Genomic DNA, 26,876 nt, shown 5'->3' with positions numbered 1-26,876 from the left:
GTGAATACAATGCCTGAGGCCTGCGAGATTGTCCTGTGACAAGGTTTTGGCCTAAAGGGTCTTGTTAATCCATTTAATTCAAACCATTCATACATGGTACACGCATACTCACATGTCTGCGCTGTCGTCGTGGCGACCCCTGGTTCCTATCCCTGCCACTGTAAGGAAATCTGACTCTAAAATCAACCATTTCACACCAAGCCACTCAGAACGATCATTTTTGTTGAACAATTTGTGGAGTTCCCCTTTAAGGGCAACTCAGAGCAGGTACTATTTGGGCGGTGGATCATTCTCAGCACTGATGTGGTGGTGGTGTGTTGGTGTGTGTTGCGCTGGCCAGAGTGGATCAGAAACAGCGGTGCTGCTGGAGTTTTTAAACGCCTCACCGTCACAGCTGGACTGAGAACAGCCCACCCACCAAAAATATCCAGACAACGGCGCCCTGCGACCTGACGAAGGCCTAGAGGACGACCACCACAAACCGTGCAGCAGCAGACGAGCTGTCGTCTCTGACTTTACATCTACAAGGTGGATCGACAAGGTAGGAGTGTCTAATAGAGTGGACAGTGAGTGGACTCATGATGTGGACTGATGATGATCCACCACCCAAGTAGTACCTGCTCTGTGGGGGTCCTGTGGGGGTCCTGACCGCTGAAGAACAGACTAACAAAGCATCAGAGAAACAGATGGACCACAGTCTGTCACTGTGGACCTACAAAGTGCACCTGTCTGGTCAGTGGAGCAGATAAAACGGACACTGGGGGCAGAAACAAGGTTTAATGCTATGGCTGATTTGAGACGCGGCCCTGGAAGAACTCTCGTGATCGCGCTGACTCCGCCTCTCCACCACGTGAGCCCCGTCGCTTCCCGTAGCAGGAAAAAGCGCTTCATCTCAGGCTTTCAGTTCTGTGCCTTCTTTCTTTCCCTCCTCGCAAATTTCCCCCACAATGTCGACCTCGGGCAACGTCGTCGCGATGAAGAAAGTCGTCCAGCAGCTGCGCTTCGAGGCGAACATAGACAGAGTGAAGGTGAGCCGCGCTTTTAGCGCCGTTTCTCTGCTAGTTAGCTTTAGCCGCTTAGCCGGATAAGGGCGTGTCGGTCCGCTTCGTCGATGGAAAGAAGTATTTTATACTCCTTTTTAATGACAGAGTGTCTCCTTCGTGCTCAATTTCACTCTTTATTTGTGCCTAAACTAAGCCAGGCGTCGTTATCTGTTAGTTGGGTTAGGTTAGGTTAGGTTAGCTGGGTTAGCTTATGTGGCTAAGCCCAGTTTCTCAGCGGGGCTGCATTTGGCGTCTTTGTCCGTTACACCTTAAAGGGGAATTCCACCCAAATTTTCGACGAAAATTTAGCTTAATCCCTTCGTTCCTTCGTTGTGATGTAAAGAAATTGATTCAGGGTGGGTTTGGCGTGAAACAGTTCACGTAGAGACCCCGTGCTGGTGGGAACCAGGGGTCTACAACAGAAATATAGCCGTTTTATTTACTGCCCCCCTAAACAAGCAGTGAACCTAGACGTGCCTTCTGAGTCTTCATGTGTGATGGTGATGGTAATATAACGAGAGAACCTGAAAATAGCGCTGTTTAGTCTTACAACGCCTCACTCCTCTCATCCGCCACGAATGGGTTACGATAACTTGATCAACGGGACGACTTAGGCCGCAATTTTATCTGGAAAACGTGATCAATGCGTGATAAATGTCTTGGATGAGTGTTCGTGAATATGTCTGTGTAATGGCTTTCTGTAAGGGAGCTTTTAGAGGTGGACGTCTGGTTCCTATCACCACCATTACGGACAATTCTGACTCTGGTTTCTCTCGCCGAATGGCTTTGTTTACGTCTTAACCATTAAATTATGTAGAGAATTCGAAAAACTTTGGTGGCTTTCCCCTTTGGCGCGCCATAGTGAAACTGCTGCACTGTTTAAGGTGGAACGGAAAAGTTCGAGAAGCTTCCTGGTTCATTCAGAAAACAATGTATTGGCGTTTGCCTTGAGGAAAATGTTAAAACAACAGTCAGGCTGTCTGAAGTGTGTTTCCTCGAGTCAGTCTGTGGAGGCTAGGGAGTTTCGCTTCTGGTGCATGTTAAGGTGGCACCTCAGGAAGTCTGCCTCCATAAGGAGGAGGCTGGTTTCCGCTGCTCTTCATGTATCAGTTTAATGTTCGTGTTTTTCAGGTGTCTCAGGCTGCGGCCGAGCTTCAGCAGTTCTGTATCCAGAACGCTCTTCAGGACCCTCTGCTCACCGGTGTCTCTTCAAGCACCAACCCCTTCAGGACGCAGAAGCTTTGCTCTTTTGTCTGATGTCCCGCCGTGTGTAAATGCCATTGGTAAGACCTGTTCGCTGTCATATCACGTAACACACCATTTGAGATGTTCTACAAACTGGAGCCCTCAGATCAGTGGTTGGTGTGAGGTGGATCATTGTAGAGACTTTTCTTTACAGTGGTGTTGGTGGGAACCAGTGGTCTCAATGTCTACAAAACAGTTATAGCCAAATTATTTACTATCCCAAATCACCAGTGGACCTACACATCCCCCCTGAGGTTTTATATGTAGTGTTGATGGTAAAATAGACATAAACCTAATGCTGTGTTACCTCTTAACAGCACTGTGCGTTTATTCCTTTGCCACAAATGGCTTTTAATAATAAACATCATAGAACACATTTGATATAGAAGTTTCTGAAGTGACGTCTGGTTCCTGTCACCCCCATTGTGAACGGTTCTGATGTGAAATGCTCACATCTAGAGAAATTTGACATCAAACCACTGACCTTTTTTTTTTTTTTTTAGCATCTTATTTATGCAGAAGGTTCAAGATATAAGTATTTCCCCCTTACCCCAAACATCAGCCTACACATTTGGTGTCTGAACACTGTCTTGTATGTTGCTAAAACGAGAGAACGTTGGGTTTGGTTCTCTTGAGTTTTCATATTTAGTACCGTCTCATCAAATGCTGTCTTGAAGCGCTACTGAAAAAGTCTTAAGGTAAATTTGATGTGAGGATGCCTACCCTACTGAACCGCCGTTATATGCTGAATATCAGGACTGGTTAAAGTTATATGCTCTCTTTCTTCTCAGGTATCTGTCCTGTTCCTGTGACGTTTCTGCTGGAGGAAAAGACTTAACCACTGCCATAACCTGTACAGAAACCAGCAGCAGTCCAGAATGGTTCTGCTGCAAAACCAGTACCACATTATAATGCCTTACAAACCAGGACTCCTCTCAGATCCTCTCACTGGGTTCAATTCGGGGGCCCACAAAGATGCATTGATTGAACAGAAGTACAATAAGAATTAACCTGTATTTTTATTTTAATTTTTTTGGGGACGTGTATTAAGTCATTTGTGGTTCTGGCTTGGACAGCTCAGTGTTGATAGGTGTCTTTATGAAGACATCAGAGTAACAAGTCTGCCTTAAGATGTGCTTTAGCGATGTTTGTTTGGTGGATAAAAGGCGTTTTGTATTTTTGTGGCACAGCAGTGGAACTCGGTAATTTATTGTGCCTTTTTTAACTATGTGCTCCATTTCTATTTTGTCAGCCTTGGGTTTTTTGTAACAAATAAAACCTTGATTTGTATACATTACTGAATTTTATTTTATTGTTTTTTTTTGTTTTTTTTCCCTCTTCTCCAAGTTTAAATCTGTGTGTGTGTGTGTGTGTGTGTGTGTGTGTGTATTGGTGTCAGAAGAAAACCTCATATCTCCATTTTTGTCATTTTTCAGTTTTTAAATAATTTGGAAGTACCAGTTGTCCTTTACATTGTGTGTACATTTCATGATGACTGGACCAAAAGAAATGTCCCAAAATAATGTGGAAAAAAATCTGGTTCCATTGACTTACATTTAAAGTAAAGTAGGTTTTTTCCTTCTGTACAGTTACCATTTTGGGGATGCAAGGTATTCTTCCAACAACAGCATTTTTATTTTTATTAATTTTTATTTATATATATATATATATATATATATATATATATATATATATATATATATATATATATATATATATATATATAAATATATAAATATATATATATAAATATATATATATATATATATATATATAAATATATATATAAATAAATAAAGCTACTGCCCGAACATCAAAACCTCATATCTCCAAAATGGTAACTTTACTGGAGAAGGAAAAAACTTGCTTTTAATGTAAGTCAATGGAACCAGAAGTTTTTCCAAGTTCTTTTGGGCCGTTTCTTTTGACCCATAGTTCATGAAATTGATGCTCAATGTAAGACAACAGGCTTTTTGAAATGATGGCAAAAATGGAGATGCTATGTTTTGTTGCGTGTGCATATATGCGTGTGTGTGTGTGTGTGTGTGTGTGTGTGTGTGTGTATATATATATATATATATATATATATATATATATAAAAGCAATGTATATGTAACCATTTCATGTAATAACTTTCTGTGAGGGAGCTTTGAGTCAGATGTCTGGTTCCTATCACCCCTGCTGTGAACAATTCTGACTCAATGTTCTCTAGAACAGAGCATTACGCACCAAACCACTGAATATCTTGACTGTTTTTATTATGCAGTAAAGTTGGTGGAACTTCCCTTTAATTATATTGTGCAGACTGCTGCATACTGCAATTACCTGTACAGGTACTGAGCTGTTATGCAGTAATTATGCTTAAGGGTGGAGTTATTCCAGTCGTAGTAAATTACTTTATATGGGATTGTAAACAGGCTCCTTCATCACGAGCACAGAAATGGACTTTATGGTTTAAAATAACAGGCTCCTTCCCTTTTGCAGCGAAATCAGGGTCTTAAAATGTGTTTCAGAATAATGTGTTGCTCTGATTTTTGGCTTGATATCAGGCTTCTGGGTTGACATTTGCCCACTTGATGGACTGTGGAACCGAGGTCTTTGTGAATTTGCTTCACTTTCACTGTAGGATGTTTAAAGGAATGTTTTAACTGCGAAGCTTTTTATGCTTTTGGGAACTGTCTGCATTTTTTGGGTGTGTTTCTAAAGCAAGACGTCGCATAAAAATCATCTTCTATGCCTACATGGGGCGTAAAACAAGGCCGCAGAGTTGCTACACTATGCACACCATACTTTAGCAGATGGATCAGTGGCCAACAGCCACAATGTTGAGCATCCTAGGGGTTCCCAGTGATTGTGTGATGTATATACGTAATGCATGCTGGGAATTGTAGTGAAAGAACACTGATGGAAAACAATCTGAACATTACATGACATTAAATGCTAGTTTTAGGCCTCTATTATTAACTTGACTTTATTATTAATTATTATTAACATGTAAGTGAATTAATTAATGATTTGTCACTGTGTTTACACACTGTGAAATACGACCTCCGCATTTAACCCATCCGTGAAGTGAAACACTCACATACGTGCACTCTAGTGAACACACACACACTAGGGGACAGTGAGCATACTTGCCTGGAGAGGTGGGCAGCCCTATCCACAGCACCCGGGGAGCAATTGGGGTTAGGTGTCTTGCTCAAGGGCGCTTCAGTCACGGATTGGCAGCCAAGGGGATCGAACCGGCGACCTTCCAGTCACAGGGCTGGTTCCTTAACCTCCAGCCCACAACTGGCCCCATATGTGCTAAGTAATAAGCCTTAAAATGAAAAGAGTCTGCGAATTGAATGTGCCGATGGGACTTGATTTACAGGATAGACCGTCCAGTAGACTGGTGCTTAAAGCTAGTTCACTTGCTAAACAGTAAAAACACGAAGGTGAACATAATTATATCAAATAATTATACACTTGTGATAGTTTGGGGCTACACACTGACTTTTTTTGGCTACCAAAAAAAAACGTACACAACTTGGACAGATGATGGGGTGATGTGTGTGGAGCTGCAGCTAGCCAAAGAGCTAACATAGATTGCAAGGCTATCTCACGTGCCATAAACAGCAAAACCACGACTAAGACAATAACACAGTCTCTCGATTTACTGCGTGTCATGCAGTCTCTCTTTTATGTGTTTATTTACAGCCAGAAAGAAATGTTTAAAAAGGTTTGAGCTTAAATGTGCAGTGCGAAAGATTTAGTGGCATCTAGTGGTGGGGCTGCAGATTGCAATCAATTGAATAACCCTCCCTCATCCCTCCCTTTCCAAACGTGTAGCAGAACCTATGGTGGCCATCGTATTTTTGCTATTTTGACGTTTTGCTTTTTCTCGTGCTAAAAAATAAGTATGATTGTCCATTTGTCACATTTTTGGTTCTCAAGCTTCTCACAACACAAAATGTTCAGCCACAGGTCTGTGAGGCGAAATCTCTCATCGTGGCAAATTCCATTGAAAATGAATGTGTCACAAAGTTTCACCGGCTGTCTGACCTTGAGGTGTCCTGCCACAAGGCTTGGAACAGAAGGATCTTGTCCAATATTCTTGCCCTATGATCAACAGCTTTACCATACAGGCCCAATCCGCACGATGTGAATTTATGAATGACTGGTCCGTTTGAATGCGTGAAGGTTCAGTGGAACTCCAGAGTGCAGAAAATCCCAGACGCCATCAAATGAATAAAATCACCATCTCGCTTACTTCTTTATCGTCTTCATCGATTTGGATCGCAAATACTTGACCGTCTCTTTAATATTGGCATCATCAGTGGTTTTCACGAAGTGAACCATCCTCCTGAAACCGTCCTCCAGTCCTACGCCGGACACAGCCGAACAGGGCTGGACGAACCAGTTCCTGTCGCTACACACCTTCCTCAGGTTGAACTTCTCCGTGAGCTCCGTAGCCGTTAAGGCTCCCCCCACGTCCTGCTTGTTGGCCAGGATCACCACGGGCAGTTCCTCGAGTTGCTCGCTCCTGAGGATGTGCTCCAGCTCACGTTTGGCCTCATCCAAACGTCCCTTGTCTGAACAGTCCACCACGAACAGAAGGCCAGAGGTTTCTTCGTAGAAGTTCTTCCAGTGTGCTCTCATTATCTTCTGGCCGCCAACGTCCCACACCGTCACGGTGATCTTCCGTCTCTTCTGCTTCGCGTCAAACATCTCCACGTTGAAGCCGACTGTCGGAACGGTCTGGAAGCGTTCGTTGTATTTGAGCTTGTAGAGCAGGGTGGATTTGCCAGCCCCGTCAAGACCCAGGAGGAGCACTCTCGCCTCGGGCAGCTTGGACCCCTTCAGACCCATTTTCAGTATCGTCAGGCCTTTTGGCTGTCCTGTCTACACAGTGTGTTGTATTGTGTTACTGGTTGATTTATTATGTACCTGCACTTATCTCCACTCAGAGTTCTGCGATAAGGCATCGGGTTGAGGTCAAAGTATGATAGCACCTTCCGAATGAAGCAGCATTGAGAGTTTCTAGAAATGATCAACTGCATTTTTCTCCGTGTTTATTCAGAAAATCACCTGAATAAATTCACCTGAATGCTTTTTACCTCAAGCATATAATCAAGTTAGACATGAGGGCAGTATATACGTTGTATATATATATATATTGGTACACAAGCACAAAAACTTCAAAACAAATGGAATTTTCAATGAAAAAAATGGCACAACAGCATTTTGTTGCCATATGGCAACACCAAGTGACAATGGAACTGAAACCTACAATCCATCCAGTGGAAGTAAGCCAATATGCATGAAGTCATACACATAATGGCCCTTTATGAACATTTAAGAATACAGAATACATTCAGAGTGCTCTATGGTAATGTATTCATTTACCACCCCCCCCAATTTGTGCATTGCAGATTGCAGTTGCCTTGGTTCATGATGTTGCCATATGGCAACAAATGTGTTTTATCAGTTTGTATAAATGCCATAGCATCTAAACTGACTTATTTATGAAAAATGATTTTAGATTTACCACAGATTTTTTTTCTAAAGTAGTTATACACACTTCGAGAGCACTTCAGATGCCAGGCCTCAGCATGCGACGTGTGAAAAAAGAACTACAAGAAGGCGTATAATCAGGTAAGTTTACCATGTTAGTCAGAAAGCCTTCAGTTTACCAAAGAACAAAGTCATACTTTTATATTGTAGTCAGGCAAGAAAAAAACAGACGGAAAAAACGTCATGATGGCAACATCATCACGTAAATGATGCAACTGTGACCGACAGTCCTTCAGATATACGTATGCAGGTTAAGGAAGATGAGGATTTTCACATCCCTCTCAATTAGTATTAACATTTAATTAGGAACAAAGAAAACATTCAAATGAATTGTTTTTATTTTAAAGTAAATAAAGTAAGTTTGGCCTAGAGCCCAAGTGATGGTAGGAATGGCACTTAAAAGTGCAAAAAGGAATTCACAATATATGCTGTGGATATTTTTGGTCTAATATTGAGAGATCCCTGGATATTATAATGGAATTCCCAAAAAAAAAAAAAAATTGTTTCCGTAAAATACAAGTCCTACAGTCCATAATCAGTCCGCCACAAATGTGTTCCCAAGATTTTGAATAAAAGAAAGAAAGAAAGTGTCTTCTTGAGTTATAATTCAAGGTATCTTGAGATAAATCAATACATAAGAATGAAGAAAAAAATAAATAAATGTTGAGCAAATGACTCCAGTGGAATTTGACATCATTCAGTGATCCTTCCTTCAAAACGTGTTTCCACTCCTCTTTCAGGACTTTGGGTCTTCAAGCCGTCGTCTGACATTCAGGGCTGGCGGATCGACCGGTCCAAAGTCACCACAACCGCAAACGTCCTCCGGGAAAACCAACAGCGGCGTGCTTCTCGTTCTCACGTCCTTTCGCTGCTTTCCCTCGGACTTATCCAAACCCCTCCAGCGAGGTCCTCCACAAAAACGAGTCCTGCGCAGTCGCAGCCTCTCCTCCTGCTCTTCCGAACCACTTCAGGCTCCGTTTGCTCTGAGGAGACGCCTGAACACCTGTTTTCCTGGGAAATGCCACACGTTCTACATCCAATGAACTGGACAGCAGGCGCAGACCTGAAGGACCTGCTTAACTTCTCACATATTCGTTGGGCTTTTCTAGTTGGTCCAACACGCAGTTGAGTATCAGAAGTGGACGCGGAGCCGCACTGACCCATTCTTAAATTCTTTGGTCAGTTTGTCTTCACCCTTTCACAAGGCCGAGTTTCTTGTCTCCCGAGGCTGGAGAGCTGTGCCTTCTTTATATGCGCAAACACACAAACAACTGGGTTAATGGTGATGTCACAGGCTGTCAGTTCCAGTAACGGAGTGGACGGCGGGCGATGTGAGGACGCTTTCTATAAGCAGCAGGAACAGGAGGTGACTCAACAGCGTGCAGGGCTTCACAAAGCGGATGCTATTTCAGAGGCTCCACTCAACACCCTCGCTGTGCCGGAATGCGTACCACTCATGGACTGTCAAGAACGCAGCTGTGCGTCAACGCCAAAGCTCTTCGGTTCAAATAAGCGAGGCGACATATGGTCAGGCTGCTGCCCCTTACAAACGCTTCAAATGCACACTCACGCACATGAGCATCCCTCACGCGCGGGTCCTCCAGCGAGGCTTTTCAAAATCTCTGCAGAATTAAACGGTCAAGATCTGCGTCATTCAGAGCGGCTTGGTGTGAAACGCTCTGTTCTAGAGAAACTTGGAGGCAGAATTGTTCACAGTGGACGTCTGAAAAGTTTAACGCCTCTAAAACACACGTCATGTTACCTAAAACCTATTTCTGAGAAGACGTTTAAAAACCCTGGTTCACTGGCAGTTTTGTGTAATAAATAAAATGGTTATATTTGAGTTCTAGACACTTAAAAATGATTGTTTAGTAAAGAAAATGGTTCTATATAGAACCTTGAACATTCCAAGAACTCTTTGCATGATTAATGGCTTGTTTGTATTGTGAAATGCTTCTTCAGATGGATGGAGATTGTACTGCAGAAGGTTCTATAGAGAACATTTTTTGGGTAAGGGTTCTTCTGTTATGATGTCAGGCTTGTTACAGCAGGTCTTTCCGTCAATCTGAACAACGCTTTAATCATGCAAAGGGTTTCTTTGAATGTCCATGGTTCTATATAGAACCATTTTCCTTGCTAAAGAACCATCATTTTGAGCATGTAGACATGGTGACCCCTGGTTCCCATCACCACCACTGTAAAGAAATCAGTTAAGCTTCTCTACGATGAACCATTTTACATGATAACTCAGACTGAAGTCGCAGGTTTTTAAACGTTTCTATAATTCCCCTTAAAGCGGGTGCAGACAAGTGAAGTTGGTCAAAGCGAGAGAAGCCATCCAGCCCTGTACGGTTTGAGGCCTCGTCCATACGTTTTTCTGCGTTTAAGTCGGCCATCCAGACCGTCACAGCATTTTCAACCACTGAAAACATCTTTTCGACAACTCTCGCCGGCTGTGTAGATCTGAAAATGCAGCTGTGTCATACTGCGATAAGCTTCTGATCCCAGCACTGTTGCTGCACAGCGATGCCATAGCCATCCCTAATCAGGAGTCCAAAAGAGCTTAACTGGCCTCTCCCTCCATCACTCCATGTGATGCACGCCAACACCGGTGTCTGTTAGCGAACATAACAGGACTGACAGTTCACATTCTCCTCCAAGCGTGTTCGAGCTGTTCAATGACGTTTGGTTTGGCGGCAGTTTGAAAAGCCGTGGTGGTGCTTCACGTCCCTCAGAGGAAGCCCACGCCAGCCTGGTAACATTGTGCGACCAGTGGGGACCTAGCTAACGGACAAGAACTGGCCTAAATTGAGGAGGAGGGTACTGGTTGAATCCCTGTTATATCCTTTCGTCAGCTCTATTGACTCCGGAACAGCCAGGCTAGCGAAGCAAGTTGCGCTCTTGCGCCCTCATGTGTACAATTGAAAAAATAGTCCTCATGTTCAACGAAAAGCTCACCTCTTCAAATGTGGGTCGTTTACTGGAGATCACTTTAACATTTGTTGGTTAACCAGTTAATTAATCAAGTTAACCAGCTGGTTAATCAATTAATCAATAAGAGGCCAGTGTGAACATGATCTTAGTGTTTTCCATGCTTGCCAAAATACCTCAGCTAATCAACTCTTCGAAGTCTTTAGTTAGGACTGCCATTTAGGTCAATGTAATTATAGAATTAATTCCAAAGTACTTTACATTTACATTCAATTTATGTTCTACATCGACAGTTTTCACCCCAAACATGCAAAAAAACCAAACAAACTAGGCCGTAGAAATAGAGGAACAGGGCAGAGGTTGGTTTATTTCTGAGGTTTGAATTGAATTTTGCTTTGCACCAAAGAAAACCAGTTAAATTGCGTCTTTTTTTAGGTTGAGCTATTTTTTTTATTTGTAAGGACTTTTCATCAAATTCAGGTCATAACAAAACATCTCCTCTTCTGCTTATAAGCTGAAATGTGGTCTGGATTGACAGTCTAGGATATGCACAGTTCCTCTACTTGTCTCGCTGAGCTGCAAACGAGAAACAATTACTATTCCAAAATGGGTTGGCAACTACTTATGATAATTAAGACTTATTAAGAAGAATTAGAGTCGAGGTGGACGTGTTTGAGCAGGAAAACGCTAAAATGGGCAGGGCAGTGGTACCCGAAGGCCACTGGTCTACACAAAAAGGCACAAAAACAACAGTTTTAGGGAATATGATGTGTAATAGCAGTCCATAATCCGAAAAAACAAAAGGCCTTTTTCCAGCTAGTCGCCTCAAGGTTCTATACCCGCATACATACCACAAACCACGATGCCGTACAGCTCTCGCACAACTGGATCTTCTTACTGTTTATCAAAAGGCTGCACTATTGGTGAAAACCACGTGGCTCTGAAAAAGGGTAACGTTTACATTGTTGTAGTCACGTGACAAAAACTGATCAGCAGCAAGAAGTACAGTGACTACAGTGATGCCTAAAGCTCCAATCAGGAGTGCTGTGAGTGGAAGAGTGATGCTACAGGACCGCCCACTATTATATACACAATATGTACAGTTGTCATGCTGGCAATTAATAAACTAGGATTCTTTTCTGGTTCCTGATTGGAGCTTTTACAGCTACTATTTGTAACATTTCTGTTGACTTACACCAATCAGGCATAACATTAAGACCACCTCCTTGCCCACTTTATCAGCTCCACTTACTGTATAGCTGCACTCTGTAGTTCTACAGTTACAGACTGTAGTCCATCTGTTTCCCTGATACTGATACCCTGTTCTTCAGTGGTCAGGACCCCCATGGACCCCCACAGAGCAGGTACTATTTGGGTGGTGGATCATTCTCAGCACTGCAGTAACACTGATGGTGTGTTAGTGTGTGTTGCACTGGTCTGAGTGGATCAGACACAGCAGTGCTGCTGGAGTTTATAAACACTGCAGTGTCGCTGCTGGACTGAGAGTCCAGCAACCAAAATTATCCAGCAAACAGTGACCACTGATGAAGGACTAGAGGATGACCAACACAGCAGATGAACCATCGTCTCTGACTTTACATCTACAAGGTGGACTGACAAGGTAGGAGTGTCTAATAGAGTGAACTCCAACAGCACTGCTGTGTCTGATCTACTCGTACCAGCACAACGCACACTAACACACCACCACATCAGTGTTACTGCAGTGCTGAGAATGATCCACCATCCAAATAGTACCTGCTCTGTGAGGGTCCATGGGGTTCTGACCAGGGTAACAGAGTATCAGAGGAACAGATGGACTACAGTCTGTAACTGTAGAACTACAAAGTCCAGCTATACAGTAAGTGGAGCTGATAAGATGGACTGAGCGTAGAAACAGGGAGGTGGTCATGATGTTCCTGATCAGTGTATATCGCACCCATGCTTCAAAACATCAGACTTCAAAATACAAGCATTTAGACTGGCTGTGATTCTGAATGGACCATGCAGAATGTACTGGTTCTCGTTTCATCCCAGCAATACGGACACCTGGGTGATGCTGTGAAATGTTCCAGCCTGAAGCACCAGCTCTGAAGGTTGCAGACAAGGTTACACCTCCCTACAGCCTCAGAGAAAACTGTTTGGTAATAAACACTTTTAGACAGCACAAAGAAAAACATGCGCTACAGATGCAGAGATACAAGTAGGTTCAGTGTTCGTAAATGCATCGTGTAGCGGTAAGAATGTTCAGTAGCACTTCATTTGAAAGCTGCCTGCACAAGGACTTCATAAGCACTACAAAAGCAATACTTGAGTATTTATGAAGAGCTTATGTCTGTGCTTACAAGATGTCGGGATTTAAAAATGATTAAGTAAATGATATTGTGTTGACATGAACATTTGTCTCACTTATAACGCTACTTTGAAGCATCATTACCATGTATCGCAGGGGTGCGGCTCCAAAGTTGCACGTGGCTCTTTTGCTGTCCTGTTGCGGCTCCACAGCAGAATCGGATTAGTGGGTAATAATAAAAATCACAGTAAAATTTACAGTAAAATAAAGCTCTGCTGATCCTTCAACACAGTTCAACAGTAAATGGTCTTAAACTCTGGAGTCAACGTAGAACTGCCGATTCAGACGGCTGGTCACCATAGCAACACAGACGACAATCTGACCTAGCTAGTAGCTACGAAACGGCAAAGAGAAAGATTTGGACACAAATGGACGACTGGCTGGTTTCCTGATAGGATTCATCGGCAACGAGACATTGTCAAACACTAAAAAGCCGCAAAAGCTAAAGTCACATTCTCGCTCGAATTCTCCCGTTCCGCCTTAAATGGTGCCACAGATACATTCTGCCGCCTCAGGCACCATTTAAGGTGGAACAGAAAAATCCAAACAAGAAGCCGGCGAATCAGAAGCGACCTCAGCCTCGTAAAATGTTGAGTGTTGAGAGACACTTTACAAAAAACTCTTCTACTTTTGCGGGAAAATTTTCCTGCTGGAGATGCGAGAAAAGAGACTATCGCTGAGCGAAAGCTTGTCTGTCTTTTTTCGTTTAGATTATTATTTTTATCCTATTCTAGTACATCAGCACATACTGAGACATATTTACAGCTAAGATGGTAATGTTGTGGCTCTCAAGCTGGTTTGATTTTTGCTGAAAATACAAAATGGCTCTTCTTAACTTTTGGGTTGCCCACCCCTGGTGTACGTAACTTCTAGAGGTCTAGTAAAAAACCACCACATACTAAATCAGTTCTATTAAAGACGTGGTGATGCTGGCCCTCATTCACCAAATCTGCATAAAAACGAGTGCAGATTTCACCATAAAAACTGCTCTGCGCTAATAAATCAGCGTCAGTGCGTGAAATCAAGCGCCGAAATACCTGCACCTCATTTACTTGAAGCACGCCCTAATTCATGCAGATGTTTCAGTAGGCAGCCAATATAAGGACAGCATTCAGTGGCCCATGCGCTGTGCTTGTAGGTGGAGTTTGAGGTGGAGGAGTGAACGCACCGCTCCCCCTACTGACCAAACTTTATAGCGTCAACATTACGATGATTGGAAACAATAAAATGCGAAATAAACGAAACATACTTTGTTTAAGACGGCAGACTGATATGATTGTGTAATGCGATTATTTTCCTAAATCTTCAAAGCGCTGTACTACTGAAGTGTATAAGACGCTGATTACTGATTTAAATTTTTACTGTTTTTAATCGATGATCGTTTTGATTAAACGCAAATCAAGCACTTTGTCCATTAATTCATGCTCACATTGTACAGATACGCCAAAGACGGAACTGATCGATAACAAGAAATTTGCGTCCTCTTATTTTATAATTAGATTAGATAGTTACTGTACGCAACTTTGATGAAAGAGGGCTACTGTACATAAATATTTTCCCAATATGATTCTAGTGTGAGGGCATCTTTCACAGAACTGATACAATATATGATGTTCTTGACTAGGCCTGTGCCTACGGTCTTCACAGCAGCGCCATACACGGAACACGTTTCCGTAACTTCGGTTATTGACTTCATAAAAAATCCAGTGATACTAACATGTGATCATAAATGCCCAATTACTGCTTTTAGAATATGATATTCAACGCTTAAGCATGTGTCATGAAGTGCCGATGCAGACAGCCTTCAAGTAAAGCATTACTAAATGTCCATTTAGGGTTTAGGCAGAGTTTTGACTGAAATGAACCAAATTAAAATGCGTATTATTAAATATTGCTGAGTCCAGTTTACAGTGTCCTTCTACCACCAGCAGCAAACGTGCGATGCAAAGCAACAACGTCTCTGTCGTTTCATTCCACAACCACAGTCTTGACTATGTAACCCGTACATGGGTGCTAGTAGGGCATCACAAGCAGCATCGGAGTAAATTAATACAGATTCTAGTGAACTGTTCAGGCAGAATTTGACATTTACACGTTACATTTTCCTCATTAAAAAATACGTGCATGGCCAAGGCATTCTGATTTGCACTTAATATTGCTCTTTTTGATGATGACTTCATTTCGATGTCCAGTGGTGTATGTTAAGGGGAAAAAAAAAAAAGTTTAAAAGTTTTAAATGGTGTCCATTTGGCACAGCGGCAAGGATCAATATTGATCGTATCCTCGGTGAGCATGTATTCATACGTACATGCACAGGTATACGTCTATAAAAGCTGAGTAAAAGTGATTTTATCCTCTGAGGTTTGCATTGACACGCTCAGTGGGCGGGGCCTGACGGAGGGCTCTACTCCCCTGCCTTACCGCCGGCGCTGCTCCTGAACTTCACCACCATGACGGTGATGTTGTCGGGGCAGCCGCGGTAGAAGGACTGCAGGACGATGCTCTTGGCGCCGAAGTGCGGCTCGTCCAGCCGCTCGCGCACGAAGCGCACGGCCTCCTCGTTGCTGAAAGCGTCCCACAGGCCGTCCGAGGCCAGGATCATGAACTCGGGCTGGAGCTTGTCGAGGTCAAAGGTCAGGATGTCCGGGTCGGGGACGACCACGTTGAGGTTCTTCAGGGGGTAGTCGCCAAGCGAGCGGGACATGGCCAAGATGCCCTGCACGCGCCACGAGCCGTTAAAGCTGATGAAGCCGCCTGTTGGATGAAAGGAGATTCCCTTGAATTCCCTTTTAATTCGGTATAATTCTGTAATTATGCTGTAAGTAACTCGGAGTGGTTTGGTGTCAAATGCTCCATTCTAGAGAAACTTACTGACCTAGAACTAATAGGAACCAGACGTCCAAACTGTTTAATGACTAATGCCTCTAAAAGCTACTACACAGAAACGCAGATTTACGATACTTCTGGCATCCGCTTTCGGCTTAAAATGATTAGCTTCCTTCGTTGGTCTGAGAGGTCTTGATTTCTGCTTTTTAAGCCAAGAAAGCTAAAAATGAAAATGCATTTTTAATAGTCAAAACACCCTGATGGATAATCACTGCAGCCCTAATATAAAGACTGGAAAGGCTCACGTATATACTACACATGTCCAGATGAGGGCAGCACCGAGGCGTCCTCCTCCTTACCTGCTCTTTTGATCCTCTTGCGCTCCTTCAGCTGGTAGGGTTTGTGGTCATGAGATAAAGCCACAGCGTTTCCGTCCTTATCGCACAGGACACCACGGGAGTCCCCCACGTTAGCCACGGTCAACTCCCGGTCAGACAACAGAGCCACCAAGCATGTAGTGCCTGTAATGGGAGGAAGGAAAGGGGAAAACCATCCAACGGCTCAGTCTGGGAAGAGTTTATATTCCGCCGCGTTTACTCAAGTCATTTTTGACTGATTCACACCAGGTGTTTTTATATAAACACGCCTCCATAAAAATCGAAATTTTATCCAAAAAAATATTTTACCTATGATTTCAAAGTATGTATATCTAGTCCAGCCCTCTATCTGCACTACCTGCTTCTTCGTGTGAGGCGGAGAACTTTTCCACCATGTCTCGGTCCACAGTGAGGATGCGCTGCTCCAGGATGGAGGCGTAGGAGAGCGGACTGTCCTTCTTCTCTCGCTCATACACCTGCAGCTGCTGCCTCAGAGCTTCGGGCAGGTGCGCCTTCACGTAGTCAGCAGCTGCCTGCAGGAACAAAGAGCGTCCAGACGGATTTAATGAGCTGCAGGCTGGAATTTTCCACAAGGACAAACCAAAAATAAAAAGGTTTCTGGACCGTTTGGCACGGAGAGAAGTTCAGCATTATTACTGCACAGTACTTTTTAAATAGGGCTCATCCTTTGCTGAGTGTCATCTGTGCACCTCACTTAGGTTTTTACTGACCATCACGTTAAACAGAATACAGGCTATGGCGAAACATAAAAGTGGAATCCACGCCGTGCGGTGGTGAGTCAACATAAGTGCACAGCTTACGTGAATAACGACGCATCTACGCTCACCGGCCACTTTATTAGGTACAGTTGCTTGTTAACACAAACAACTAATCAGCCAATCACACGACTGCAACTCACTGCATTTAGGCGTGTAGAGGTGGTCAAGACAACTTGCTGAAGTGCAGACCGAGCATCAGAACGGGGAAGAAAGGGGATTTAAGGGACTTTGAACATTCTACTTTTCTACTTTTGAGGGAAAGTTTCCTGCTAGAGATGCGCGAAAAGCAGCTATAGCTGAGCTGAAGCTTAAAGCAGAGCAAAGGAAGTCCGTACCTCAGCACACACTGAGACATATTTACAACCCAGATGGTAAAATGGACATAAAATGCCCCCAAGGTGGTTTGATGTCTCTTTTTATCATTTGGGTTGCGACCCCTGCTATAAGGTAGTGTTTAGGATTAGCAGTGAATACAAGCTGATCCGACACCAATCAAGGCCCATGAATGATGCCGTGTCTGTATCATATACATCTGCTGCAGTCAGTGTGTTAAAAACGAAGAGCTCCTATGTCACCAGTTCCTAAATAATGAATACGTTTGAGCTCATTTGCCACAAAAGTGAAAGGAGCTCTCAATGAACGATCCAGAACTAATTACTACCGGATGCTCAGCTAAACGCTCAATTCTAATCACATCTGCTCTCTAGCTGCTCACACTCCTCAGAGTAACACAATACAGCCCTTACAGCGCATCTCAGGGCCCGACTCTGCGACAGTGACTCAGCCCTGCCTTGACGATAATGAAATCAGAGAGGCACACATAATTAATACCTGTCCTCCAAAGAGCACCGAAGCTTGGCTTTTACTCGCTGCTTCGGCGAGCAGGGCCTACGTTTCTCGAAAGAAAGCTCTGCATTATTTAAAACGAGACGCTACATATGCAGCACGCTTTCGCAGAATAAGCATAAACCAGCAAAGAGCTCTGCAGCATCAGCTCAACTTCAGTGTTAAACATCCGCTGCTGACGGAGGTTCCACTCATAATGCTCATCAGATTGCATTCTGAAGCAACTTCAGCTCCTCAAACGGTCTCTTCTCACGTCTGGTAATAAATGTCGCTAGAAGAGTTCGGAATTATCGTCATTTAGCGACATTATTTTTAAGTGTAGAGACACACACACTCACCTGCCACTTTATTTGGTACACCCAACCAAGGGTTGGACCCCCTTTTGCCTTCAGAACTGCCTTAATTCTTCAAAGTGGCTGTCACCACTTTGATGGAAGCCTGGACATCTGGTTGCAACCTTACTGTGTGTGTGTGTGTGTGTGTGTGTATATATATATACACACACAATCACCGGCCACTTTATTAGGTACAACCTGGTGAAAGGCTGGACCCCCTTTTGCCTTCAGAACTGCCTTAATTCTTCGTGTCAGACTTTCAACAAGGTGTTGGAAACGTTCCTCAGAGGTTCTGGTTGGTTATTTGAGTTGCTGTTGCTTTTCTATCATCTGGAACCAGTCTGCCCATTCTCCTCTGACCTCTCACATCAACAAGGCATTTTCGTCCACACAACTGACCGCTCACTGGATATTCCCTCTTTTTCGGACCGTTCTCTGTAAACCCTAGAGATGGTTGTGTATGAAAATCCCAGCAGATCAGCAGTTTCTGAAATACTCAGACCAGCCCGTCTGGCACCAACAACCACGTCACGTTCAAAGTCCCTTAAATCCCCTTTCTTCCCCGTTCTGATGCTCGGTCTGCACTTCAGCAACTCGTCTTGACCACCTCTACACGCCTAAATGCATTGAGCTGCGGCCGTTTGGCTGATTAGCTATTTGTGTTCACTGGTGTTCTAGTACTTCTAGTATTCCAATGATGTAAAAATCAAGTTCATGTAGCAGTGCTATAGCGGTTTGTCATGAGATAACAAGCCATACCATATCCAGCAAAGGCAGAAAAACAAAAACTTTATTTACTAATCACTAAAACAATTTACAATTGCTTCTTTAATAAAGGAAATAGTATATATATATATATATATATATATATATATATATATATATATATATATATATATATATTCAAATTAGTTATATATATTCAAATTAAATTCAGAGGGAGTTTGATTTTATAACCGATCTCGCAGCTTCACAAATGTAATATCTTCTGATACTGGTGGTCGTCCAGACCCCTTTGCCCTGCAGTCAGACTTCCTCTTTGGATTTTTTTGTGCCGTGTCCAAATCTGCTTTCCAGCTGGTGCATTTTTATCAAATTTTCTCTAAAATGCAGGCGGCGCACTCTTGTCCAACTGTGTTCGAGCTTATTCTAGCACCCAAAACGCCTTTTCATTTCTAGTGAACGACATTCTGTTTACGTTTTTACACTTTTTGTTAAAATTTGAGATCATTTGAGGGAGAATTTGCTATTAGACTACGAAATTTTTCGGGACACCCTGCATATATACACACACACCATTAATACTTCATGCCTAAATAGTTCTTTGGACAGTGAAATGGTTCTTCAGGCTGATGGAACATCTGTTGTACATGGTTCTATTTTTTGAAAGCTTTGAAAAGGCCTATTTGGTGCAATAGAGAACCATACACAGCACATCGATCCCAGGGACAATTTCACCATGCAAAGAACCATTTAAGCGTGACACTGCTTGAGAATGAAATCACTGTCTTTAGAAGTCTAGAATCCAGAAGCTCTACCATCATTTTTGAGTGCGCAGGACTTCTTAAACGGCATCATTTCCACTGTTAAATCTGTTCAGACTCTTCTCTCGGCACCTCGCTCACTATGAATAATGGAAGAGGTCTCTTTATCCCTGAGACTGAGGAACAAAAAAGAGAGGAAGGGGGGTTGACCTGAGACGACCTGAGGTCAGCTTCTTTCAAGGACCACTCAAACACCCAAGCTCAGACACTCAGACTCAAGCAGCCAGCATGTCCTTTGCACTACAGTGTCTGGCTTCAAGTGCATCTACTGCTAAACCTCATTAAAGGAGTTGGTTAATATAATACTGCTGTAGTACTGAATAAAGCATCTAAAATTACCTTTTGAAGTCCGGTTATTATAATATTTGATCTACATTGTACTTAAGGAGTACAGTGTTCTTCATTAGAGCTCTTTTTGTACATAAAATAAAGATAAATAAGCAGTAAATTTACTTTTTCCTAATATCAGGACTATATTTTGAGCACCTTTATATTCAAAATAAGACGTTTCATATTAGCAATAACTCAGACACAAGCTCAGACTCCCTGGTGAACACTGCAGTCTAACGGACCTCGTTCATAATTCCAGTTAGGAGCAGGCCGGCTGCTCTGGGATTATTATAGTGTGCCGGAGTAACGTGGCTGCTCGAACAAATGTCTTTAGTCATTAGACAGACGCCTCCAAGTATTCATTCACATCATTGCAGCAGATGCCACAGGGCCGGAGTGATGTAATCATCTGCTATTTTTAATGCAGGGCTCTGTGTGGATATATATCGTATTACGACTCGCAAAGTCTAGATTTCCAGGTGACGGAACCAGCTGAGCATGCTGGGCCAATAAAGTGGACTTAGCTCCTCTGTGTTTGGGCAGGACGAGCATTACTGCCATTACTTGAGTCTATTTCTGGACATTAACAGTGTTATTAACCAACTGCATCGGCCAAAATCATGATTTCTATTAATAGCCAGTGCTGAGAACAAGCAATGTATCAAAATCAGACTCTCTGGCGGTGGGAGTGTTTGGGAAAATGCTGCAGGAAGATGAAAAAAGGCAGACGTGCTTGCTCTGCGCTCTGTATTTAACCCCTCAGTAGCCGTGAAATGCGACCTGCCTGTTCTGAAGGGACGTTCCTCTTTAATAATCCTGATGGAATAGATTTCGATGGAAATGTGTAACATGAACAAATCGGAAGCAGACTGGATTTTCGGTTTTGTAGGTTTGCCTGCAAGTCAGCATATTAAAAAGTATTTCTACTTATATTTAAGTTTAAAAGCTACTTTTATTGTGACAGATATCAATAAACAATAATAAACGCAATGCAAGCACGCAAACGCCGATGACAGCGCACGGCCAACGCCGACGCTCCGTCCTTCTGTACAAACTCAATGTGCTTTCTCACGTTACTCTGGTGGTTAAAGCACTCCATACTGAAGGGGGCGCTAGAGGACAAATCAGAGAGGGATCTACTGTTATTACAACAGCCTCAACAGCTAAACGTGGACAAGTTCTGCTGGAGGGAAAGGCGAGAACATGTACATTTGTTTATGTAGCCGTCTTTTTGTGGGACTCAACTGCTCGTCTGCTACGGCATCAGCAGGACAGGCTTGGCTGTCGTTATAGCGCCCCCTTGCCGTAACGCTCAGAATGCAGCTTACACTTGCGTTGCATTATGAAATGCGTCGATACATTTTTGAACGCAACTACACACGAAAACTCGTCTGTGTATTTCAAAGCGACTGCGTTTGTATCCTTGTGTGAAGAACGTTTCAGGCCTACAGCTGCAACTGTGCCATTTGTTTTAATCAGAATGCTTTATTCTTGCCCCCCCTTTCGGCCACTCGTTGCTCACTAGCAGCTCAACGCAGTCATTTTTGATCACCTCATATGTCTTTATGTATCACTGTCACATCAGACTTAAAAAGAAAGCCTGGCTCGGTGTTTAGGACTCAAATGCAAAATAAACATCATACTTTTTTCATTTACTCACATCCTCGGAAGACACGTCCTTCACCAGGTTTTGACTGAGTTTTCTTTGAATTCTCTTTCAACGGAGTCATTCGATGCAATCACCGGATTCATCCACTCGGGGAAGAGGTCCAGGGCGCAACCCACATTACAAAATTGATCGCAATTACACATTTTCGCCAGTGAGGTCGCCAAATCCCCAAGACATTTTTAAAATTATCTAGGTTGATTCAAAACTTTGAAAAAACTAATTTCTTGTCATGTTTAACTGTAATTATGTTTACTGGTAGTTATTCTAATGTTGCCTAGTGTTTTACCCAGCAAAAGCACTTTAACTGATGAGGTAAATCATTTTAAGCCACAACTGTGGTTGACTTTTTCACCGTACTGTACATTAAAATCTCCCCATACCTATATTTTATTATTTAATTTACTTGAATCTATCAGTTACCATCAAATCCCTAATGCTTACATTGCATTTTCAAAAATGATCCAGGTCGATTCTGATTTGATTTTCATTCCAAAGGCAATGACTAATAAGGGGGCTGCAGAAAGAGGCTAAGGCTGTATTATACTTCTGTGAAGAGGCACATAAACATTGCATAGCTCACTGAGGCTCAGAGGTCACACTGACTGGTTCTCCGGCAGCGTTGGGAACGGAACGAGAACCAAATACTCGATCTGAGCCACAACAAACTTGAACAAGTCTCTTGATCGTACGTTAAACCACACTCACCTAATACACCAAGACGAACGACTAAATCATCCAAACGCTCAGGTACGAATCACCACTGTTATCTCAATATAACCAAATGTTTGTTTACTAATCAGATCTTCTGAAAACACAAGAGGATGAACTCTTGTTGTCCCGACTATCTAATTATGAGATAATTCTTATTATTGCCTTTCTCGGGCTTTTCTCACCTGCCATTTCCAGTAAATTAAAGCTTAGGCCTTAAGCCCCATCAAGACTCCCAACTAAGTAAGCCAAATCATAAACATCCATTAGTGAGATCTGTTCATCCACACTCTTACCTTAAAGCTACTCATCTTCTCAGCCATTATCTACAGCACAATCATCTTCAGCGGCCCCGACTTCAGAGCACAAATACTTAACCCGACTTTCATGCCATGTAGCAGCAGACCGACTTACTGGAGCCTGCAACACAAATCCTGCTCCTCCGGGGAAAATGGTACAAATTTGATCCCAAACAAATATGAGCCTCTATATCCAATTACACACATTCTAAGTGGTGGATCTGCATAACCTGCACCAGATTTTTGCCCTCCTCAGGCTTTTCTGCACAACCGCCCATCCCCACATCTGCACAGCTCTGTAAATCTGTGTTCGCTTGAAGTCTGAAGCATCTTGGAGGTGACTGAAGCTCTCTCTCTGCTCCGTGAACGTTTATTTCATTGAAAAAGCACTCGTTTTTAGAATAAACACACACATCATAATTTTATGTCTGTGAAGAGTCCAGTATTTGCATTCACCACCCAATACCTACTTTATCTCTTCAATCCATCATTAAATGATATCAGCTGCGCTGCTGACTGAACTGGACACATCCGTGGAATGGCTGGAGTGCCGTTTTTCTAACTCTGCCTTCTACATATCGTTGCTGTCCAAAGAAAACAGGGCAGTCGTGGGCTGGAGGTTAGGGAACCAGCCCTGTGACCAGAAGGTCGCCGGTTCGATCCCCTCGGCTGACAGCCCATGACTGAAGTGCCCTTGAGCAAGACACCTAACCCCCTATTGCTCCCTGGGCGCTGTGGATAGGGCTGCACACTGCTCTGGGCAAGTGTGCTCACTTCCCACTAGTGTGTGTGTTCACTAGTGTACACTGCACAGATGGGTTAAATGTGGAGGTCTAATTCCACAGTCAACAAAAATGATTATAAATTCCATTTTTATTTTTCTACATCATTTCAGAACACCAGCTGTCCCTTACGTTATGTTAAAATTTTATGATGAAGGGACCAATAGAAATCCTCTAAGATCACTTGGAACAAAAGCTCTTTCCATTAACTTGCATTAAAAGGTAAGAGCGTTTTTGCCCTCTCCTGTAAAGTTATATATCGGAGACACTTGTTTTTCTTTGGACTGTATTTTTTCAGGGTTCTGAAGATTAACTAGGAAAAACACTTTGGCAGATGAGGCAAATTGTTCCAAGCAACCTCAGCGTCTGACTTTTCCACAGTACCGTACAGTGGAATCTCTTTTGTTTCATCTATTTACATCTCCTATCACATGTGTGCTGCGCCAACACCTAAATGTCCCAGTTAAGACTAATAATCCTATCTTAGTAATCATAAAGGTCTATATCGGTTACCAGCGGCTACACCGGTTATTTTTGTGGAGTGCCGTTCAGCTGGGAATTCGCTAACTTGGTTAATGGGTCATAAACGTTGGGTCACGTCAGAAATGGAAAGAACTGACTGATAAAAGTCTATTCTGACAATATTTGCCTTCTTCGCTTGGGAGCAGGATCGCCTATGTGCAAAGGGGTGCATTGAGGTAATAAGCGCCTGTATTCTTTTGAAATCTGAACATCTGTGGTGTCCCCGAGGGCCTGGGGTACGAAGGCTAAGTGGCAGATGTCTCCCAGACTGGGGGAGGGAAACGACGGCTGAGTACAACAGCTAAGTATCTGTGGCTCTGAAATTTGGACGGCTGAAACAAAGCCTTTGTTCTCCGAATTGCTTTGTGACTCTGTGATAATCTGAATGCACAAAGCCAAATAATGAAAGACCCTCAGGGCGAATGCTCTAAACCAGTGCTTTCCAGTTCTGGTCCTGGCATATTTCAGCGTTTTGGGGGTCCACCACACCCATTTTAGCCTTAAAAACACAAATAAAACCTATTAATATCCTTCAGTCTTCAAACAACAGCGAAGAGCAGAAGATAGTCACCCATGAATCTGAATGCGGCCTAAATATGAACTGATATCACCGCGAGTGAATAAGACTTCACATCTCACGTTTCGAAAGTCAGCACTGTATGTTTTTAGTGATCAGGTCACTTCAGAAAGAGCCGTGTACTCTTACTGGACGCCTCATCCAAGCAGAGATGGCATATCGATGCTGGACTCTAGATTTGATACGAGAGGGAGAAAAGATTAAACCCGATCCGACGCTGTAACAAACCTACCCTGAAATAGCACTCGCTCACACTGCCCTGCAATGTCCGTGCACTTCTTCTCGTGGTGTAGCAGAGTCTTTTGAACATCACAGCCTACTTTCAGATGCTCATCTTACCCTTGCTTTAAAGCTTAGCGCCTATTTTTTGAAATACTGGATCAGTATGTGCCAACACCAGGAGTCTCGGCATTGATATAGGGGAAAAAAGGGGGTACTGTGCCAGGTCCGGATTCAGTTCTACTGCAAATACTCAAGGAAACGCCTTAGAGCAGGGGTGTCAAACTGGATCCAGAAAGGGCCGGTGTGGGTGCAGGTTTTCATTCCAACCAAGCAGAAGCCACACCTGATAGTCTTTTTAAAGCCAGGATCAACTAATTAACCAGGTGGAATCAGGTGTGGCTTCTGCTTGGTTGGAATGAAAACCTGCACCCACACCAGCCCTTTCTGGATCCAGTTTGACACTCCTGCCTTAGAGTTTTAGTAAACGATGTAAATGTATATGTGTGGCTTTAAGTGGCTGAAATTCTCAGTTAAACGAGTTGGCTAGCGGCCACCCCGCTGGATAACAGGTAGCTATATATGCTGGCTATGAATGCGACTCAACAGTGGCCACTAGTGGCCAAACCGTAGAACATCTGAGAAACGCGTGGCGACTTATTCTGCGCATTTTAAAGGGGAATTCCACTCATTTTTAAAATGTGTGCTTAACTCAGCGGTTGAGACGTAAACGAAGCCATTCAGAGTGGTTTAGTGTGAAATGCTTCGTTTGCACTTCACAGCGGCGGTGATGGAAAGGGCCGTGACGTCCACAATTATAGCCGTTTTATTTACTATACTATGCTGAACCACTAGTGAACCCACACGTCTTCTGAGTTTATATACACAACGGTGATGAGGGTAAATGAGGGTCGGTCTAAAAAACCCGAGTTTTCTTTGAGAACTATTTCGCCTTAGGACACCCTTCTTGAACCCCTCCACCACGCATGGATTCAAATAAGTGGATCGAAAAGGCTTTTAGAGGTGGACGTCTGGTTGCCATCACCACCACTGTGAACGGTTCTATCCGCAAGTTTCTCCAGATCGGGGCATTTCACACCAAACGGACGTCTCAACCTCTGAATTCGCAGGAATGTTGGAAAACGAAATTCCTCTTTAAGGACTCGGATGTTTTTGAAAAGGGCTGCGTTTGACGTCACCTCGCCGCCGTGGCCGTCGAAAATGGCGAAGATGGACGGGTGGCTCCTGTTGGCCAGGTCGGTGAGCACCTCGAAGCGGTCCTCCATGTGGTCCCGGCGGCCCTGGATGGAGTACACGGCCACGTTGGCGTCTCGGAAGCCCCAGGTGTTGGAGAACTCGGCGTCCAAGGCGCGAAGCCCACCCAGGCCCCCCTCGTGCGTCATCATCATCTCGGCCACTTTGCCCTTGACCATCCTGACGGCGTCGCGGCTCGACTTGACGATGGTCTTCACCTCGTCCGTGTGGAAGAAGTAGCTCCACAGGGCCAGGCTGATGCACAGGAGGAACAGGGTCTCCGGCCGGAGGAGAAAATAACGCATGATGCGACCGAGGAGAGACAGCAGAGTCATTGTGTCTGCTATCATCACACGCGCGGCGGGAAAGCTGAGGAGACAACGACGACTGGGGGACGCGGACGACTGACGACGACTGGGGACGATGACGACTGGTTCAAAATGACTCGCTTAATATTCAAACTCACGGGTTTACCATCACACAGGGGACGTCTTACCACAACTCTGCCCCCATCTTCGCCCTTTTTCATTCATTAAAAATGAATAAAACGACCAAACCCCGCGTCCTCACACGACCGTCGCTGCGCCGTCTTGAAGGAGGCGGCTAACGTTAGCGGCTAATGTTATCATCCCGGTGAGCAGCTGCGCGGTGGGGGGGACAAAACCCGAGCTTGAAGACCCTCAG

At 43.6% G+C, this 26,876-nt stretch overlaps 3 protein-coding genes across 3 annotated transcripts; 1 reads left to right on the top strand and 2 right to left on the bottom strand.

The window, feature by feature from the left end:
• Positions 1 to 813: 813 nt before the first annotated feature.
• On the top strand, positions 814 to 3,585 carry gng5 (guanine nucleotide binding protein (G protein), gamma 5). The gene is made up of 3 exons (XM_017703381.2): positions 814 to 1,028; positions 2,175 to 2,326; positions 3,080 to 3,585. Exons 1-2 carry the CDS (start codon positions 948 to 950, stop codon positions 2,298 to 2,300), a joined length of 207 nt encoding a protein of 68 aa, XP_017558870.1. The 5' UTR covers positions 814 to 947; the 3' UTR covers positions 2,301 to 2,326; positions 3,080 to 3,585.
• Positions 3,586 to 5,936: 2,351 nt separating this feature from the next.
• arl14 (ADP-ribosylation factor-like 14) lies at positions 5,937 to 7,206 on the bottom strand. Its single transcript, XM_017703378.2, has one exon. The coding sequence runs from the start codon at positions 7,137 to 7,139 to the stop codon at positions 6,537 to 6,539; it is 603 nt and encodes a 200-aa protein (XP_017558867.1). The 5' UTR covers positions 7,140 to 7,206; the 3' UTR covers positions 5,937 to 6,536.
• A 5,376-nt stretch (positions 7,207 to 12,582) lies between these two features.
• On the bottom strand, positions 12,583 to 26,569 carry ppm1la (protein phosphatase, Mg2+/Mn2+ dependent, 1La). The gene is made up of 4 exons (XM_017703377.2): positions 26,138 to 26,569; positions 16,687 to 16,861; positions 16,311 to 16,472; positions 12,583 to 15,879 (listed from the first exon to the last, which is right to left on the bottom strand). The coding sequence occupies exons 1-4, from the start codon at positions 26,540 to 26,542 to the stop codon at positions 15,530 to 15,532; spliced, it is 1,092 nt and encodes a 363-aa protein (XP_017558866.1). The 5' UTR covers positions 26,543 to 26,569; the 3' UTR covers positions 12,583 to 15,529.
• Positions 26,570 to 26,876: the final 307 nt, after the last annotated feature.

This window comes from Pygocentrus nattereri, chromosome 2 (assembly GCF_015220715.1).
Source record: "Pygocentrus nattereri isolate fPygNat1 chromosome 2, fPygNat1.pri, whole genome shotgun sequence".
Lineage (NCBI taxonomy): Eukaryota > Metazoa > Chordata > Actinopteri > Characiformes > Serrasalmidae > Pygocentrus > Pygocentrus nattereri.
Note: the sequence above shows the minus strand (reverse complement) of the source record. Positions and strands in the feature narration are given on the sequence as shown.

Coding starts and splice junctions, on each gene's coding strand:
- gng5 (XM_017703381.2), top strand. CDS start 948: ATGTCGACCTCGGGCAACGTCGTCGCGATGAAGAAAGTCGTCCAGCAG. Junction 1,029..2,174: donor CGAACATAGACAGAGTGAAG/GTGAGCCGCGCT, acceptor CGTGTTTTTCAG/GTGTCTCAGGCTGCGGCCGA.
- arl14 (XM_017703378.2), bottom strand. CDS start 7,139: ATGGGTCTGAAGGGGTCCAAGCTGCCCGAGGCGAGAGTGCTCCTCCTG.
- ppm1la (XM_017703377.2), bottom strand. CDS start 26,542: ATGATAGCAGACACAATGACTCTGCTGTCTCTCCTCGGTCGCATCATG. Junction 16,862..26,137: donor TCGACGGCCACGGCGGCGAG/GTGACGTCAAAC, acceptor TTGTTCCTGCAG/GCAGCTGCTGACTACGTGAA. Junction 15,880..16,310: donor CAAGAGGATCAAAAGAGCAG/GTAAGGAGGAGG, acceptor TTCATCCAACAG/GCGGCTTCATCAGCTTTAAC.